Genomic DNA, 19636 nt, shown 5'->3' with positions numbered 1-19636 from the left:
GTATCTCTGGTTTTGTATGACGACTTGTGGATGGACTTTGGGATGGTTAGTAAGCTGAACTCACAATGCCAGTTGAATCTTAGAAGACTGACTGTTTTCCATACTAATAGCTTCTTTAAAAAACACACAAGACAACTGACTAATCTACATGAATTCCTCATATTTTTGGTACACTGTTAGCATGCTAAGTTTCAATTAAAACAATCAGAAGCTTTGAATTTTTGAGTGAAATAGGTAGTACAGCATGCCACTTGTGTGTTTCAGAAAGAAAAGCCATTAAAGATTACTTTGTTACACATATCCACTTTCTCCATATAGTCTCTTGTTGAGATGAACTCAAAAGTAAGAGAAACAGACTTGCAAATCATGTTCAAAAAGTGATGAAAACAAAGATCTTAAAAATAGAAATTTGGATTTTCTTTACCTTGTGCATACAGCAAAGCATCAAAGATTTTCACTGTTCTGTCAATCATTTGTTCTAGGTTAACCATCTTTGTAGCAGCCTCTAACAGCCTCCCACACACTTTTACTACTCTTGTGATGAAGTCAGAGGAAATCCATGTGAATTGTATACTGTCTACACAATCCAAGGAGCATGGAGTATTCTTGCATGTGTCAGCATTACACAGATGAGTTACTTTATGATCCACACTGTCAAAAATAGAAATGTTACAATCAATACAACAGATTATAAACATTTAATATTGTATCGCTTCTAAGAGAAGTTACTATGTTATTGTTATGTTACATATGTTACTATTCCTCTTCAAAACGAGCAGGACTTACCCAGATAAATGGGCAACTATTAAAATAATCTACACAAATCATAGTAACAATTACAAAGCACTATTTGTCTCACAGTTTCATCTTGGAAGCTTTACCTGCTAGAATTTGTTGGGGGAGAACAATGAACTATGCACAACGCAGCTAGTTGCAGAATTATGGCAATTCCTTCTGCAGTCTGAAGAATATTCACCACCAGACTTTCTTTCTCGAGGACTGATATTAAGGATGCAGCTTTCTTTGTAATGGCATTCCACAGTGTGCTCTTCAATTTCATGTTTAAAGGGCTAAGTCTGTAATTTGATCATATTAATTATTGTCAAACACAAAGGACTGTTTTCAGTGGTTACTCCCTGCCCCCTACACCACCAGAAAAGAGCAATCATCACAGCAAAATAGCTAACCCATGTTATGACTGAAAACAGTACATACTAAAAATAAAAATACAGGCTTCAATTGAAGCTTAGCTTAAAAATCACCCATTGATTCTAATCCTTCAAAACATCATTTAAACCTTCTCTCAGAAGGAGAATCTTTCACAGAGACTCTGTTACTGTTACAAAGAAATTTCTTCCTTAAAAAAAAAAAAAAAAAAAAAAAAAAAAGGTTATTATTCCAGATGACAATAAAAGTGGTTACTGGATGAGCAGCATACACTACTGGTGTAGGCGATTTCTTCAGATGCTTTGCTGGCAGGCTTAGTCGCAGTCTTTTCTCTGGAACTTCATCACTGCTGCTGCTCCACCCATTAGTATCAGAAGTATCTAGCTGGCTCTGATGAAGCTCCTGAAAGATTTCTTCTGTTTGTGTTTTCAATACTGTATAAAGCGGACTCACCAGATACTAGAACATACAAACAAAAGCACCACAAGGTGTGTAATGCGTTCTTCCCAAACACGTTATATTACTATTTCTGACTTAGAATTTCATAACTAAATGATAACGTTGATGATGTTAAACACATCTCTGTAAAAGAATCTTAATTACATGATGAAAACTTCCAGAAGTGATGAAGTTTCTTGCATTCCCACCAGACAGAATGCAGCTTGTTTGGACGTCTGTTTCCAAGTTCTTGCCATAGTAACTGGCTAGCAAAGTTGTTAAAGTACACACAGATTTAAGAGACAACAGATATGATAAGCACATGGGTGCATGAGAAGACAGAACACTCAGTGCATCCACACTTCATTATTTTAATATAATCCTGCCTTCTTGTCCCCAATAAGCACGACTAAAAGCACTCAGAGAGCAAGAATAGCTCAGCTGTTAAATGGAAATCGCATGTTAAGCTGCCCTTCTTTGAGCCTATTCTCGCCTTATTCCCCTATAATACCGCACTCGTAAACAGATTCTTGTGTCTAGACAGTCTTTTCAATAGTTCAATACATCTGAAAAAGATAGGGTGCAACTACATCCAACCAAAGAACTCTAACCTGCAAAAATATATGAAACAGATGAGAAACAAAGAAGGTATCAATCTAATTAACCAACTAATAGAATATTTCCTGGATTTTCTTCTTTGTAGAGATAAATAATTTTAAAAATTAACCTACCTCTTGCTCTTCCTGAGTTCCAAGCACACTCACAAAAACTCTGCATATGGTATTGACATGGACTTTTCTTACTTGTACGGCAGATTCATAGCCAGGTGGAACAAACTCCAGAAAATATTGCAGTATATGGCAAAAAGCAGCTTTCAGTTTTTCAGAACGAAGACACATAAACATATCTCCTCCCAACAGTGCACAAAGCTTCTCTAGTAGCATATTCAAATAAACAGGTTCAATATTTTTGTAAGAATCTGCTTCAAAAGGCATCAACGTTTTCACCAATTGTAAGAATGGCTCTCCACAGAGTTCCAGCTCTTCAGTGTCCATTTCAAGTGCTGAATGTAGAATTCCAAAAAAGACTGAGAAGAAAACACTGGCCAGCTGTTCCGGAGGTCCTCCCAAATGAATTAATTTTATTAAAAACTTCATTGCCAAAGCTTTAACTTTTGGACAACCATACTCTAAGAAGGAGCAGCCTATTCCCCAGAGAACAGTATCTTGTCTTACAAAAAATACATCTGCAGCAATATCCATCAGGATAGATAACAATATAACTTCCAGACATTCTACATTGGGCATACCCATCAGGTGTAATGGTGCTAATCTTAAATATCCCACGTTGTCACTTGCATTGCTTGAAAATCTCTTTACAATCACTGGCCATACCAGCACATCTCCCCAGAGCTGCTTTTGTGTGTCTCTTTCATGCAGGAAGATTAAATCTTGGAGAAGCTGTAGCAAGTCTTTTGTTAGTATTTCGAAGATGGAACAACTTTTCATTTTAAACAGAAAAAGTAAAGAGCAAATGACATCAGAGATGTTCTTGTGCAATGTGATACAGTTTGGAGTCGCAGCAATTCGGAGAAGTCTTGTTATGATCCAGTTACTAAATTCTAGGGCAATAAAAAAGAAACAGTACACAGAAAACTATTAAGATGAAAGCCAAAGCCTCTTAATAAAAGAATACCTCCTCGAGAGCAAAGTTACTCATCATAAAATAAATGAATAAATAAATAAATACAGTGATGAAATAAAGGAATGTAAGCTTAGTAAGCACAAAGCATTTCTTCAGCAGCAGATCTTGCTGAATAAGGGGCAAGAAGAAAAAAAAAGACTGATTTTAGAATAGGTTGTTCGAGACATTTTGCTCCATGGCAAAAAAATCTTCAGGCAATAACTATGTTATGGGATAGCTCATCAATATGAGATTAAGCAACAGTGCTGAGTAAGGACAAAGTCTGTTCTGATAAACACCCATTATCATAAGTACAAACCAAATTACAAGAAAAGAAGTCTATCGTAAGATTCAGACACATAATAGTGATCTTCTGAATTTCTCTTCTCTACATTTTTGTTCTTTCATATGATCCCATTGGCAAAAATAATTAAATCCTGGAAATACCAGTTTTCAGTACTGACATCTTCAAACTCACCAATGCAATTGCATTCTGTTTCCTCTTGACTTGCATTGACATTTACAAACATAAGGGGAGAAGATTTCATGATATGTTGAATAAAATCTAGTAGCATTACAGAACTTGGCTGTGAATCTGATTTCTTAACGAGTTCCAAAGCAACTTAAAAAAAAAAAAAAAAAGACAATTCTAAATTAATATTACAGTGAAATCAACTTCTATAATTTTGGTCATATCTAAAACAAGGAAATGATAAATTTACTATATAACACATTATGATATGGTATCAAACCTGTATAGCTATCGATTCTGAGTATGCCTTATTACTGAATGAAAAAGATTTTAAGGTTATTGTAAACCCTGTAAAGAACACCAAAAAGTATAAATAAAAATATAAAATTACTCAGCATATCATCCATTACCACTACATCCATTAATTTAGTATGGTATCTAGCTCTTTAATTACTGAAAAATAGCTAAGAGATAACACTTCAATTTTCAGTTGGTTCTCCCTAGATTCCTGATCTAGACAAAAAAACTAAGCATTGTTTACAAAGCTACAAGTTACAGTTTGAATGTAAGCTTACAGAATCAAAGAATTTATAGTGCTGCTATACTGCTCTCTTAAGACAGTATCTGAACAGTAACATAAATATAATACTTAACATGCTCACTTCACTAGACAAAATGCATCTTACAGAGGCAGCTACATGAAAATATCTCTCGGAAACACTGTATAATAAATATTTTTGTATATATGCAATATATTTTAAAATTCATTTTTAATATATTTATTAAATATTTAAAATGTAATATTTAAGATACATTTTAATATAGATATTAAAGATTACCTTACATTGAGTCTCCTTAAAGCAAATGTAGAAATAACTCTAAATGCCAGACTTCTACAGTCTATATTTCACAATTAATCAAAATACTGTTAAACTGCTGCAATAATTGGAGCCTTAACACAACTGAAGGACTAATTGCCACCCTAAAATTAAAAGTCAAGGTTTTTACATCTAAGCATTTCAATTCTTGAAGACCTTGTGAATATTAGGATTTATAAGCTACATTATTCAATGAGCAATCACTTCAGATAAAAAAAACTGAGCATTTATAGACACCTTTCTTTTTTTTTTTTTTACTGTTATACATTTGTCTCAAGTTATTTCATAGCAAATATTTAAACATGCAGGTTATTAAAAAATAAGACATAAATGGTACTGCACTGAGTACGAATCTTTGTTGAAATGAGTTGTAATTTGGATCTGTGTTGAATTACTTAAAACATACATCAAGTTATCATTTGAGATACTAGATACGCAATACTTACCCACATCTACATCTGTAAGAATTCTGTCAATGAATTGGCACAGTATTTGTCTTGGTTTCTGAACAACTGTATTGTATTCTTCTGGACTAGCACTACAATTAAAAGCATAATATTTAATCTATTTAAAAAAAAAAAATAATTTACATCCATCTCAACAACACAGCATTAAACACCAAAATGGATCATTTCCTTCTAGAAGTTTTCAAAAATAAATGCCACTGGTTTTCTAGTTTTAGCAACCAGAGTATTTTAAAGCTCTTCTCTTCCCTACTTTTCCTAAGTAAAAAGCTGTATGAAATGCTGAAAGCCATTTAACTTTGTTATGCCATTATATTTGATACACATTACAAACAATTTCGTACAATTCTATTAAGGTCACACACTGCTACAAAACAAAACAGATTTAGTACAGAAAAATTAAATTAAGAGCTTGCTTTCATTTTGGAATTAACAAAGTTATTCAACAGGTCAGCAACAGGTATGCAAGAGGTGCCAGCAGCACTTCTCAGGTGACTGAGATGTCAGTATCTTGGTTATGTCAATAACCAAAATGTCAGTGTATATTCACACCTCCATATCACCCAGTAGTCTAGAATAGAACAAGCTACAGTCTTGATGGTGCCATAAAACTTCAGAGCCAAACATTTATTCTCTCTACAGATGGAGAAGATGCACACCCCAGTTGGTGAAAAGCTCCTACGCTGCTTTCACCTTAATTTAGAGCATCTTCAGTCAAGTGAGCCAGTCAACATCAACTTCCCGTTTGTGAGAACGTGTGTAATAAGTGACTGCAGAACCTAGAAGCCTCAGTTCATCCCACATTATACAACGCAGAGTGCAGACAGGGTAGGGACCATGAATGGTTCCAGAGAAGCCACAATGGCTGGATACCTAGCATGCTTGTGAGAAGCTTGTACACCCAACTAACACTATAAACAATCCGTTTTTCTTAGAAGCTGAACAACAGTGAACCAAAGTAGTAACTTCCCTGCATTCAACTAATACACCACAGAAGATCAATTTTGCTTAGTAAATTGCCTCAAGAAGCAAAGAATGCAAGCTTCAGCTCTTCCCCCCTCCCAACGTAGCATCTGTGTAACGTTATTGGTGCTACTTGCAAGTGAAGATACTTTAACTGCCAGCAAAACCTCGCAGTAAGCAGCACGGAGGACCCCGGCAAACCCCCTCTGGCTTGGAGGAAGGCAGCGCTCCAGGCAGGCAGCGGGAGACAACAGAAGGGCAGAACGAATCGGGCCGAACCCCAGAGTCCTCATAGAGCGGCGGGGAAGAACCCAGCCCACCAAAACCAGGCCTCCCCAGAAAGTCCCCGCACCTACGAGAGGGGGAGGGAGGGGCCAGGACAACCCTACCTAGCGAGCTCCCGCAGCGCCGGGATCATGGAGGCCATCTCCAGGCCCTGCTCAGCCATGGCTCCGGCTTTGAACCGCGCCGCCGAGGCGGGAACGGCGGGAACGGCGGGAACGGAGGGATGGCGGCCGGCAGGGCCCAAACCGCCTCCGTCAAACGCGCGGTGCTCCTCCGCGCCACCCTGCGGCTCTGCCGCGCCTAACAGCCTCGTCCCTAGGCTGCACCCCGCCGCCCCCAGAGTCTGCCCGGGCTGCCCGCGGCTCCGCTACCCTCAAGCGCCTGAATCCCCGCCGCGCGCCACACTACTGCGGCGCGGAGCCGACCCCCACGCCCCGCATCCCCTCAGGCGGGAGGTGCCCGGCAGTGGCCCCGCCCCTCAGCCCCGCCATTGGTCTCCCGCCCGCCCCGCCTCGACCCGCGGGCAGCAGGTGGCTGTGCTGAGGGAAGGCGGTGGCTGCGGACGAGTAGCGGGGCGGGAGCGTCTGGTGGTGTGGGACTCCGTGCTCAGCGCTCCTGACGGCAGCGGCGAGGAGTGCGCGTAAGAGACTGTTATCCTTTTTTCTCAGAGTTGTTACTCGCTCCGCGCGGTTCTTTGAGAGCGGTTCGGTGTCTCGGGGTTGTGGGCCCCCGGCGCTCCGTGAGTCGCTTGTGAGAAGGGCAGCCTCGAGTGGACTTGGGAGGAGCCCCGTCCTTCTCTGCGGGCTGTCCTCGTCCTTCGTGTGGGTGTCAGCTTTGCCCTTTGGGGCTGAAATAAAACCCTTTCGGAGGGTTCTGGTTCTGCTGCCCGCTTGCACTGGGATGTGGCAGAGTCTTGTGTGTGAAAGGGTTTGGGAAATTGTGTGTGTTATGGTTACCATTTGTTACTGATGGATGTCTGTAGGGCACCTATTGCTAATCAACTTTTTCTGTAATAAACAGTAGTTTTTAACTTGAAAAACATATGTAAGCCATTTCATAAAGCTCTTCTGATGATATTTCTAAGGTGGCTAACATAAGATGGACCTATTTGGAATGCTTTAAGAAACTTTATGGAGTGTATTTGAGTTTTGTTTTCCAACAAATATTTCCAACAAATATTTTTTCTTCATAAGGTTCCGAGAGCCTTCTGGGAACAGTTGCTAGCTAGGAAGCAAATGCTCCACAGCTGTGTGTGCTCTGGTAAGAGGAACTGCGATGGCCTAGGAGAACCGGGCATGCCTGGGTTTTATTGCTGGTTTTATTCAGAACCAAGGGTTTCCTACCAAGTTCAAATAAGAAAAACTTTGTATTGAAACTGAAGACAGCTTTCTGAATAGCAACTTCCAAGTTTGAGACAGCAATGACATGAAGAAAGGTGTGAACTGCAGTGCTTCTTAATTTGATGAACAAAATCCAGTGATATTGTAGCTGATAAGCTTAGGAAAGATAGCAGGGTGCCTGTTGGGTTTGTAGAGGAGCCTGAGCAGGGTATATTTCTTCAGATTTAAATCTAAAGAAATAATGATACGCTTATTGAATTATATATTGACATGTATTTGTTTATAAAGCATAATTTGGGTACGTGTGGTGCTTAATGAAAAAGCTAGAAGTCCGTTTGTCTTTAAGTGTTCTAAGATGTCTGTGGGATCTCACTAATTGTATTGTGACAGCGTTTCTATTTGTCATAGGTAGAATGCTATATAAATTAATCGTGCAGTTTCTTCAAGCATTTACCAAAGTGGTAATTCATACTTCTTTCTTCCCAGTTGCAGTAAGTACTCGACAGTTCCCTAAAGAGAAATATCTATTTCTCACCTCACTGGAGTGAGTCTGGGAGCTTTTGCTTATTCCCAGTTGCAAAGCTCCATTGGCTGCTTTCTGACAGATATTGCCAACTTTCTCCTTCTGACTTTTTGTGGACACTGGAGAGTCTTAAGGACAGACTGTATTGTGTTGTAGAGATGTAAGAAGTCTTCTGGGTGTACTCAATGAAATACTCTGCTGGGTATTAGCATAACCTTGTAATCTTCAGCCTTCTAAACACTCAACCTTCCTCCTCACTTTGCACAGCGAGTAGCACAATAAACTCTTAATTTATCTTCCTTATCCCATTATTTCATGGTGCTTACATTGTCTTTACTCACAGGAGAAGTGAAAAGTGTTGTTCTTTTTTTGTTCTTTTTTTTTTTTTTTTTTTTTTTTTTTTTTTCCCAGCAGCAGAATGACTTACTACTATTGAAAACAGTGTGCTTTTTAGACCATTCTGTGCCTTCTTTTCCAATCTGGCATTCATGTTGGTGAAATGAGCCTTAGGTGTGCTGAGCTCACAGCTTGCAGAACCCAGGGAATCCATGCAGGAAGGCAGAGTTGAGTACTGAACTAGTGTGTGTGACACTGACAGGCTTCATGCCTGGATGACTTCCCCTCACCCTTGGACTACCCAGTCACTTTTTAGTTGCACGGTACTTCCACGCCCAGGCTTCTTTTTGGCTTTCGTTTTCAATTTATCAGGTACTTCTATAGGTCACTGCAGCCTCTTAGTTTAAGACACCAAGTGATGCTGGTTTTGCCTTGGAGCAACTGATTCTAGAGCACAGAAGCATGTTCACTGCACTTTCATTACCTCTGTTAACCAAATTCTGATGTAGATTTACAGTTCATATTTGGGCTTATCTCTGTGGATGTATGAGATGTTTCTCTTGTTGTTATAGGGATTGCAGTTAAATCTCAACTGTCTCTTGCAGGCAGATATAAGTGATTATATTAAGACTTTTAAACACCTACGTCTATTTAATGCTGCCTACATGAATTGTGAAACTTGACCACTACCCAGGCTGTGCTTGATGGTCAAGGGAAACGTGGCAAGCTGTGCGCTGAGTTCCTCTTGAGCTGGGCTGAGTGGTTTTGTGCAATATCAAAGTGTGCTTATGGCTTATCACATGTGTGGCTGCTGTAATTGCACCTGACTGTATGATTACTTGAAGGCAGATTTCCATATATAGTCATGGAGATGGTTGTCAGAGTGGATGGCTGACCTTTGAACATATTGCCTTGTTTCTGCACACTATGATAATGAGTATTCTGGAAAGCTCTGCTTGTAGTATGTGCCTGTGCTGGACAATCAACTTGTTTAGAGTGAAGAAGCACAGGTTAGAAGTATATCCAGGCCTCAATATTACTGTGACAACCTTTATTTTAAAAAAAAATTACAATAGCAAGTGCTGCTAAAGACTCGGCTGGACAGATCCTAGTCCTGCAAGCATTTCTTGTGGTGTGCATGAATGTCCTTATGTAGTTAAGACTGTTAGTGTAGCAAAATTAAACACTGGTGTAATTTGGAGAGAATATGTTAAATTATATATTCTTTGGTAATTTGTCATATAACAAAGCAGCAATGACTGAGCTTTTCCATTGTATGCAAACACCACCACTACTACAAACTAGAAACTGTGAGGAAACTCATGGGGATGCGTTTATTTCTGTACCGGTGTTAGAACACTGAGACTTTAGGATCTGATAGTTGTTGAATGAAAGCAAGATGTTTGGAATTCACTTCTGGAGGGCAAAATTTGCAGAATCTTAAACATCATTTAAAAAAACAAACAAACCACAACAACAAAACCCAGAATGAGAGAATGTAACTGCTGTAATAATTTCTTGGGAAATTTTTTTTCCGTCATTTAACTGTCTGTGCAAATTAAATTCTTTAAATATGTAGCTGTAATAATGCTTAAAAGTACTTTAATGTGCAAAAGTCTGTATTAAACATGTTAAGAGGCAACAGCAGTGCAGTAACTTAAAGTGTAATTTAAACTAAATTTGTATGAGGAGACTGACACTCAGCAGTACCGTGGACGGCTTTGGTCAACTTTCAACAATTACTTTTCCACAACTTAGTACAGAAACCAACAAAATGGAGGATGGGGGAAGGGGAGTCACCCTTCTTTACTTGAACTGTCTTTATTATTTTTAAAGTCAAATAACTGATGCCTGTGTATCTTGGAACACTGTTCCTTTTGGAGAGGCTTATGTGTCTTGCTGAATAATGTAGTACTTAGAGTTTTTGCTGCTCTGCGGAGATTGGGTCAACAGAGTGGACAAGAATTTGGCAGCGTGTGATACGGAAACATGTAAACCAAAAAGGTGGTACCAGTTACCCTTACATTCACTTCTTCATGTAAATTTAAAATGTGTAATATTTAGTTGCCTCCTGTTTTACTGCGGTTAACTAAAATATTTTCATAGCATACACCAAAATGTGTGGAATGCTTTATTTCTGTGATAATTTTCCCAAGGAAACTCTAAAAAATCAGTAGGTCTTCATAAATGGATTTAACAAATGTAGAACAGAGTATGGTGAGTAAAAGGATCTGATCCCAGCAAACAGGATTATTACTGCAGAAGGCTCTAATGTGCTGTGCTGGACAATAAGGAAATAATTGATGGTAAATGTAGTGCTGGAAATGATACTTAGCTAAGTGACTCCAGCTGCTATAGCTAAGCAGTACCTCTCATCTGAAAATTACTTTTGAAGGTATTGTGTGTTGGATGCCATGCCAAGGCTGAAAATAGTCCATGATATTCAGTGAATGAACAGTTGACTGATGGTTGCAGTGTGGTATGCAAAGGGTATAAACACTTGGTATAAACATGGTATAAACAAGAAACCCAACAAGCTATGGTTAGTCAGACCAAGTTGAATAGGATCAAGGGTTCTAGGTTACTGGTAAAAACAGTTCTGCATTGCAGTCATGTCCTATCACTTATTAAAGAGTATTTAATCATCACTGCAGCTTTGCATTTAAAGAACGGATGCAATATTAAATGGCAAGGGTGACTTCTCTGTTATCCAGTGGATTGCATTTGTGATAAAATGGCTAATTACATGACTCCAGCTTTGATTCATACTAAATGTCAATTAGGACCTCATTACGTACCTCATTATTTGTTTCATTTCTTCTAGACATAAATTAGTAGATGAATTTCTGGATGGTTTTGGACATGTGTGCTTAACTACTGCTGGTAACAGAGGTTTCTGAGAAGAATTAAGGCAGTACCTCACAGCAGCTCATCAATGAGGCTGGTATTGCTCAGCTTCAGCAAATAAATAATGCATAAGCAGATTGTGTGCTTGTACATGCATGCTTTTGGTGAAGAAGGGATTATCAGCCACTTATGGGGTTCCCTTGGAGATACGTTGTTAATAACAATAGATAGTAGCAAAAAAGAAAGTGCTGGATCCAGTATAATCCAATTTTATTTGCTGAAAATGTATTCATCTTTTCATTTTGTTAATAATCCTTCATACATTTCAGAACGTACTGTTAAAATTATTGGTATAGAGTTAATGCTTGCATCTTGTTCTCAGAAGGAAGCAGATTTTGGGCTAAATGAGATTTGACGTGAACAACAAAACTGCATTCATCTTTTTGCATGTGTGTCATGCTCTTACTCTTGTTATCACCAAATAATACTGATGGATCAGTAACGTTTCTGCTCAGTGTATTTTTTTAGTTGTCTAGTGTTTACTAAGTAAATTAAGATCAAGGCACTTAAACTGAGGAGGATTAATCCCCATCAACTAATCCTTTCCCAGCAAACTAAGCATATGTTGCACGAGCAGTTGGGTGCTGCTGTAGTCTGTGCTCCCCTGGAAATGCTTGGGCAGGTGTTACTGAGAGTGGTACTGAGAGGCTTCCAGCTGGAAGGCTTCTCCCTCAGTATGTGAATGAGATGTAATAAAAGTAAATATTTCTGTGCCATGTTTAGCAATTTAAAAATAGGCTGTAAGGATAGATTGCCATTTAATGTTGCAGTATTAATTTGGGGGAGCTTTAAAAAAAAAAAAGTTATTGTCACGAGCTCATGCTGTGCAATGTGTCAGTGAACAACATGATAGGCTTGTACAGCTTTTGTGAGGGTCAAGGGGAGGAGAAGCTGCTCAGTGCAGACTTACAGCTAATTTAAAATCCTTAGTATTTGCTTATTTAGCTAAAATATGGGTAAAATAAAAATTATATCTTGAAAGCTTTATTCTAGAGATGTGTTCTGTAAAAGAATTGGTCATGAGACAATGCATCTGAGAGCTGATCACAATTGAGTTTTAGCTACTATTTTTGTTTCTGAAGGTGTAGAAATTTGCTTTCCATGCGCTAACAAAAGTGTTGCAATAAAAAAAATACTAAATATTTTACTTGGAAAGCATCAATCAATGTTTGAAAAGACTGAAGCATTTTCTGACAGTTTTGGAAAACAGTGCAGCATTCAGTTGTTACTGCTGGATGTAATTTAAAATGCCTAACCACCTAATTATGAATACATAGATGGGTGTTAATTTTGTATTCTGCTGTATGAGGTAAATGGTGCATGCTTAAAGGTTTGCAAAGGCTTTTATCTGTCTATTATTTTTGTCCTACATTAAACTGGGATGGAGAAGGTGTTAGAATTTTTCTTGTTCCTGTCGGATTCCCATGGAGCCTGTTGCCTTGTCAGCCTTGGGTTAATGTAGGCTCCTACATGATACCTTATGGGATTTCCAAGTCAGAAGCAAACTTTCTTCTGTGTTACAGAAATACAAACCAAATAGCAAGAGGAAAGCCCTAGAAATAAGGTTAGAGGAAAGCTCAGAAGAAAAGCGTTGTCCTACCAATACCAACCTTTTTCTTTCTCAAATACCCATCCTAGCAAAACTGGCCAGGTTGGAAAAGCACTCTTAATCCTCAGAAGTGGATAGGGGGGTATCTTGTAAAAAATGCCAAGCAATTGTTTTGGAATACAGATGTATCTTGTAGTTAAGTTTATTCAACTTGGGTTACAGATAGGTGCTTGGGAGTGTTTACTTATTGCCAGCCCAAACTATTAAAAAACAGTTGGAGAATTTGTCTAATTCCAGGCAAAAGAAGTTCTTGCCTGAGCATCAGAAATTATTTTTTATTCTTAAATCAGATCTCTTCTAACCGTATGATCTTATGGCTTTGGTTCTGAACAGTTTAGTTACATGTACTTTGCAGAGAAGTATCTTTCTTTTTCTCTTCCAAATGTTATTTGAAATGCCCATTGCACATTTTCTTCTGGCCTAATTGAGAGCAACAGTAAGAGTGAACAAACTTTGTGTGCTTTGGATCCTCTTCTAGTTTAGAAGCTAAGACAAAACTCTGTTCAGTTCTGGTCACTCCCATTTACTGCTTTGCTCCTTTTATCCCCTGCACTTCAGCAGCAGAGCTCTGTAAGAGCTCACAGATGGGCAGCACTTACACGTCCATGTTGTCTGCAGCAACTGGGAGGCTTTAAGTGGCTGCTGGCTGCTCTTACCACGTTCTGTGGAAGACCCTCCTTTTCTCTCCAGCTTGGCCAATGAAGAAGGAAAAGCAAAAATAACCTATGAATTTTCCATGACAGAAAATCCTGGCGTGGTTGTGGTGTAGTAGCTGATCAGTCTAATCTTCTAATAATCTTTTGAACCATGTAGAGTTGAACAAGGGATTAGCAGGTAATAGAGAGCTATTTTGCCCTCTGACAATTAATGGAAACTTAAAATGCTCTAGAAACACAGAACAGTTTGGTGCTGTTTAGTGACTGCAATTAACTGGCATCTAAAACATATCGGGATGGAGATGGAATTGCTGAGGAGAATGAATATGCATTTGTTGTTACTGTTAATGATCTTCACATGATTAACTTCTGGGGTGACCTTAAGACTAAGTTCATTAGTGAGAGTTAGCCAGCATCTCTCTTCTGGGTTTCTGGTGTTTGTAGCGGCTGAAGGGTTCTGCTGCAGAGCCTGGCAGGGCACACGCTGGCAGATAAATTTGGTGGCTTTCTATATGGTGCTGCAGCTGCGTTTCTCCTTTTGCCTCTTGGGCTGTTTGTTCATTGCTAGATTTGTTCATAATTTTGCCTTGTAAGTTAGGTGCTAACTCAGTGTTATTTTAACACTCAGAGAAGAGAAAAATGATCCATAATATTCCAGCTGACCTGAGAAAAAGATGTGTTGCTTTAAATTATGATTAGTGGAGAAGAAGAAATTGCTAAATTACAATGAGTATCTTTTATTTCACCTCTTAAACAGCACCAAGTCTTGAAGAGGCAGAGGCTTGGGAACACTGGCAGCCTTGTAAGAGACATCGTGAAATATTACAAGATTAAACAGCTGAAGGTGAGTACACATTGACTGTAGCTATTGGAATGCAAAACCCATCAAACTCTGACAAACTGAGGCGTGTATTATAGGAAACTGGAGCATAATATTAGTAAAAGGAATTTGCCTGTGAAACTGAGGGTGACAATTGCTGTGCTAGACGCTGGTACCTAGAACAGAAAAACTGCTAATTGTTACATTTCAATGTTTCTGACTACCGTTATAAATGCTGGCCATCCTGCTGAAGTTGCAACTGATGTGCCTATAGCAGTACTATCCCTTTCAGAAGGGTAATGCTTTAATGGTAATTTAAAGGGAGACCACAAGACTGAGTCAATAACTTCCAGATTATTATCAGTTCTCATATTTTGACGGAGTTCTTCAGTACTCCACTCATTTCCATGGAATGAGCCTCTTGTCAATATGTGGTGAGTTCTGAGCGCAGGTTTGGCTGCCTGCACAGGCAAAGGTCTTACCAATATAATTATTTCAGTAAGAATTTCAGCTTTTGTTTCCTAGACAAGATGTGTATTGCAGAGTATTTATGCAGAAATTTTCTACAAAATACTGCTGTTTTTATTGATAATTTTAGTCCCATGTTAGCAAAAGCTGTGTGTAAACCTAGCCAGAAAAGAAGAGATTAAGTATCACTAATGGGTGTGTGTTTTAACTCTCTTCCTTTTGCTGTTGTAAACTTGATATGTAATGTCAGCCTAAGCACAAAAGAATACCTTCAGGATGGAGTGCCTGAATTATCTTGCTTTGTTAGCATGGGCTTTCCATTTTTATTTCAGTGAGGTTTGCTTCAGGGAATTGTAACAGTTAAATCAAATTTGGATTTTTAAAATGTATGTCTGTTTATCAAAGCTGTGAATGGCAATCAAATGGACTTAATCATAAACTGTTTCCTATTTTTTGCCAAATTTTCTATGTGTTGATGATAGGTACTTTGCATATAACATACATTTGCATGGAAAAGCTGCTGTGCTACTTTGATGCATCTTGTCAAAGTGTCCACGCTGGTCAGTGTGTGGATTTGCACCCAGTGCTGTGGAACTGTGTTGCTTACTCAGCCCAACGTGTTTTCTTGCTCTGGTGGCACCACCTGAGGTACCAGTTTCCCTCTCCAAGGGTCATTTTTCCCTCTCTGATAAGTACTGCAGCTTTTTTTTTCTCCCTTCTGTTGGGTGTGCTTTCTGAGTCCTCGTTACAGCCCCTGTTCTCCCTGGTTAGCAGAGGATTGCAGACGTTCTTACCACATGCTGTGTCATTTTGTTAATCTCCTAATTAGAAAGTATGATCTTTGCCAATTCTGGCCTTCAGGAGATGTGCATTTGCCTGGTGGATTACTGGGTGCGTGCTCTGAGAAGTGCTGTGCATGCAGAGATGTTCACATGGTGGAAGACAGTGAGTGCAGGGATGAGGCCAGTGAGGTAAGGCGAGGTGTAGGGGGAGATAGGGAGGTGTAGTGACTGGGGCCTGGCATGTCTGCGTGCTGCTATCCAGGTGAACAGTCAGCGTGGGACACAGGTTTCAGTAATAAAGTAGTTTTTGGAGACAGTCCAATGATCTATCTATGTGGTGGATGATATCACAGGAGATAACAGTGAAAGTTATATGAACTGCAATGATATATTAAATTGGTTGAACTTCTTCTAAGAGATGTACATGTTTTCTGTTCAGGAATCAGTCTAATGCTTCCCTGAACCAGTGTAAATATGACTGTAGTTATGCTCTGTAAACAGTTTAATGGTGGTGCTGATAGTGAGGCAGTTTCTTCCACCAAGTCACCTTAATCTTCTTTGACCCGCATGCAAACTGTTACTGCCCTGCTAATTAACTTGAAGCTAGCTCTGCAGTCATGGATTACTTTAAATACAGCCGTTGCCACCTGTAAAATACAAAAACAAGTTTTTGGCTTTATAAACAGCACCTTTAAATGTTTAATTTGTATTTTAAAAAAGCAAACCTTCATACTCTTGGGTAAAAAGATGAGCTAAATGGGGGGTGGCTCCACTTCTGCCAATGTTAATTTGAGTTACAGTGGACAGAATTGGCTGTTTTCCCGTGACTCCTTAACAAGAGGATGCTCTTTTACATAAGCTCCTATTTGCTGAGGGATTTCCATAGTCCCAGTTTTCTAGATGCAATTTTTGCCCATTCTTCCCTGTCCCTTTTTGTAGTTGTGGCATGCAGATCTTATGGGTGCAAGAGTGTCTTATCTGAAAATCCTAATATCTATTTTAAAATGCAATATTGAATGTCTCTGTGGTTTTTCCATGTATATAAAGAACTGTGTATAACTGAAGCCTTGTGTACATTTGTGTTTTCACTAAAAATGGCATATCCGTAGCAGCAGTAAATAAGAGCTGATTCCTTTTGTCTTGTGGGGGAAAGAAGGGGAAGATCACTAGAAATAAGTAGCCTAAACACTTTTTTTTTTTTTTTCCCAGTAGTTTGAGATTTATTTATTATGTGATTGTCAGAGGTTCTGAAAATCGGCAAATTCAGCTGCTAGCAGTTGTAATTGCTGGTATTCCCAAGCCTGAACAACTTGTCCTTAGTAACTCTGGTACTTCTGTTGTAGGTGATACCTGATCAGGTGCATTGTGATCCTCTGGAAGACGTTCCCTAAGCGTGTATGGCAGTAACTGATCTTTAGACCAACTGTGAGGCTCAGATAGGGTGTTTCAGAGCTTGAAGCTGTACACCAGGGGCACAGTTTTGTATCTGGTAAACCACGAAGACCTTGCATATCTCTAACTCAGTGTCCATATTTCTGTCTGGAATAGAAGAATCGAATGTCTTAAGGGCAGAATAGAGCTATCCTTTTCTTCTGCAAATTCTAGCAATTCTGTTTTTTTTTTTTATTTCATTTTCTTGAGAACACAAGCTTATTTTATAAGACATAAAAGTATTCTTAGTGAAAGCAGTATCTTACTAGTGGATACTATGTTGTTGCTATGTTTTGCTATGTTTATGTGAAATAGGAAGTCCTTATATCTTCTGTATCTGTTTCCTAATCAAATATTTATGTTGTTGAGGAATGAAGCAAACGTAAAAATATTTGAAACTGAGCATGAGAGAAGCTTAGGTAACACAAAAGATAACTGAGATTTATGGTGTGAGTGCATTCAAATTCCCCCAGTGCTTTCATTTTCCTCATGTACATGTTCTTGTCCTAGCAAAACCTGGATACTGTGTGCCTGCTGAAGTTAATGGACTTTCACCAAGACAAAGGTTATGTCTAATAAATCTCAGATGCCACTTCAGCAGAGTCACTGTGTCCAACCTTTAGTTTGGATCAGAGTTCTTTCAGTTTAACCATGTCAGAGATAGTGTGGAATTTATTTTGATGTCCCTTCATTTGTTGTTTATTATAACACAGCTGTTGAGTGTTTTGTTAGATACCATACCCTGATTCTCTCCATTCTAATTTATTGAAAAGCTGATGTATTTGTATTACATACGACATGCAGACAGCTGAGAATTCCTAATCTGGACGCATTAATAAAATAAAATGTGAAGTGCAGTTCCTGTATCTTCTCAGAACTGTGATTTTGCTTCAGGTGAGAGGATGTTTTGAAGGCAATCTATTTCTGTATCTGAAAAAGAGAAGTATTGTCTCTTTTCAAAGGACCTATGGAAAAATCTTTTTTTTTTTTTAATTTCCTGTCAATACTGACACACTCATAATTTCTAAGTACCAAACAAAAACTCCTTGTTTGCTTAGAAGCAAAGTTGTGCACATCTATCTTTTTTCATGACCTGAAGATGGTAGGGAGCTCAGGATGCACTCCATTGCAAATACACAGATTCAGCTTCCTTCCTGTTCTGTGCTACTTATACTCTTACAGAAACTAGCATGTTCTCAATGATTGTATTTTGTAAACATGAAGAAATACTGTTACCAATTAGCGTTAGCATCAGAAAATCCTTGTTAATGTGCACACAACTCTGTGGGGCCAGAGGTGTTGATCTGTATTATTTCAGTATCCCAGTTTCACAGAGTTTAGATTTCTGTTGAGGGTGATGTGCTCATTAAAAGCACAGTTTGCTGTAATTAAGCAGTTGATGTGAGGAAAAGTGAAGTGTTGATCTGTGGGCTGTTGTGAGACTGCACAGGCTGGGGATTGCCTCCCTGCTCAGTGTGGAGCCTTTGAAGCTAGAGAGGCAGGTGTGCAGAGCAGTGGCAGAGGGCATTTCTGCTTGCCATCCTCTGTTCTGTGCTGCAGCATGCTTACTGCAGGTGAAATGAAGGAGTACAGCCTCAAGGAAACCTTGACGCAGCATGCTGAAGCAGGAATTTTAAGGAGTTTTATGTATCAGACTGCATCTGGGTTGATGTTGGATGAGCAGATGTTGCTTGGCCTGTGGGTATGAAGTAGGCATGTCTCAAGCCCCTGTTCCAGAACACAGAGGGGATAAAATGCTTCCAGTTTTTTGCTGAGTGCAGGTGAAACCTGTCAGACTTGTAGGAAAACAGCCAAAGCAGAACAGGTCACTCATGGCCTGAGACAATCTGTTTGGGCAAATTCAGCCCAAACTGTTCGTGTAGCTAAACTGCAAGCACCCAAAGGTTTCCAGAACATTTCAGGAAAAATGTTTCTGTGAGCTCAGCGTGCAATAGCATTGTTTCAGAACAGCTTTTTCAGAGGTGGTCCTTCTGGCATAGGTAAGTTTTCCACTGATGTTTTTTATCATGGCTGACTGCAGCAATACAAAGCCCAGGCAGGCTGAGATCGTGTTGAATGATGTATGTGAAGGAAACAGGGTGAAAGTGATAGCATGGATGAATGTGCATGGCTGCTCTGTGCACTCAGCAGCCGAAGGAAGCCGGAGTTTTGGCTGCAAACTAAAAATATCTGCTTTGTAATAAACTGTTCTTCATCCTGATTTAAGTCTCAAAAAATTATTCTGCTAAGTGAAATTATTTTTTATTTATTTCTATATTAATTGAATTCACATATATTTACAGTAATTATTAAATGCTTTTGATGACCATAAGTGTCCAATCTAGTGACTTTTACAAACTCAGGCAGAAAAGACACATCCTCAGACCATTTGATGTAATGAATGTTCTCTCTGA

The 19636-nt window shown here is 39.0% G+C and overlaps 2 protein-coding genes across 4 annotated transcripts in view; one reads left to right on the top strand and one right to left on the bottom strand.

Moving 5' to 3' along the window:
• ATR (ATR serine/threonine kinase) overlaps positions 1-6530 on the bottom strand; it is a 36213-nt gene extending 29683 nt beyond the window's left edge. For both annotated transcript variants that reach the window (XM_042820901.1, XM_042820902.1), the window contains exons 1-7: positions 6455-6530; positions 5085-5176; positions 3767-3910; positions 2337-3226; positions 1439-1626; positions 882-1076; positions 425-651 (exon numbers count right to left, since the gene is read on the bottom strand). In XM_042820901.1, coding sequence (XP_042676835.1) covers positions 425-651; positions 882-1076; positions 1439-1626; positions 2337-3226; positions 3767-3910; positions 5085-5176; positions 6455-6513 — 1795 coding nt within the window. In that variant the 5' untranslated portion in view covers positions 6514-6530. The remainder of the gene's footprint in view (positions 1-424; positions 652-881; positions 1077-1438; positions 1627-2336; positions 3227-3766; positions 3911-5084; positions 5177-6454) is intronic.
• Positions 6531-6882: 352 nt separating this feature from the next.
• Positions 6883-19636, top strand: part of PLS1 (plastin 1) — a 38500-nt gene continuing 25746 nt past the window's right edge. The window contains exons 1-3 of one of the 2 annotated variants that reach the window (XM_042820735.1): positions 6892-6990; positions 7544-7610; positions 14479-14565. The gene's annotated coding sequence lies outside the window, so the exon portion shown is untranslated. Of the gene's footprint in view, positions 6991-7543; positions 7611-14478; positions 14566-19636 lie in introns of both variants that reach the window. The other variant, XM_042820734.1, reaches the window with a different exon arrangement.

This window comes from Centrocercus urophasianus, unplaced genomic scaffold (assembly GCF_019232065.1).
Source record: "Centrocercus urophasianus isolate 14NV4802_14NV808 unplaced genomic scaffold, USGS_Curo_1.0 seq_19, whole genome shotgun sequence".
Taxonomy (NCBI): domain Eukaryota; kingdom Metazoa; phylum Chordata; class Aves; order Galliformes; family Phasianidae; genus Centrocercus; species Centrocercus urophasianus.
The sequence above is the reverse complement of the archived record's forward strand: the minus strand, read 5'-3'. Positions and strand labels throughout refer to the sequence as shown.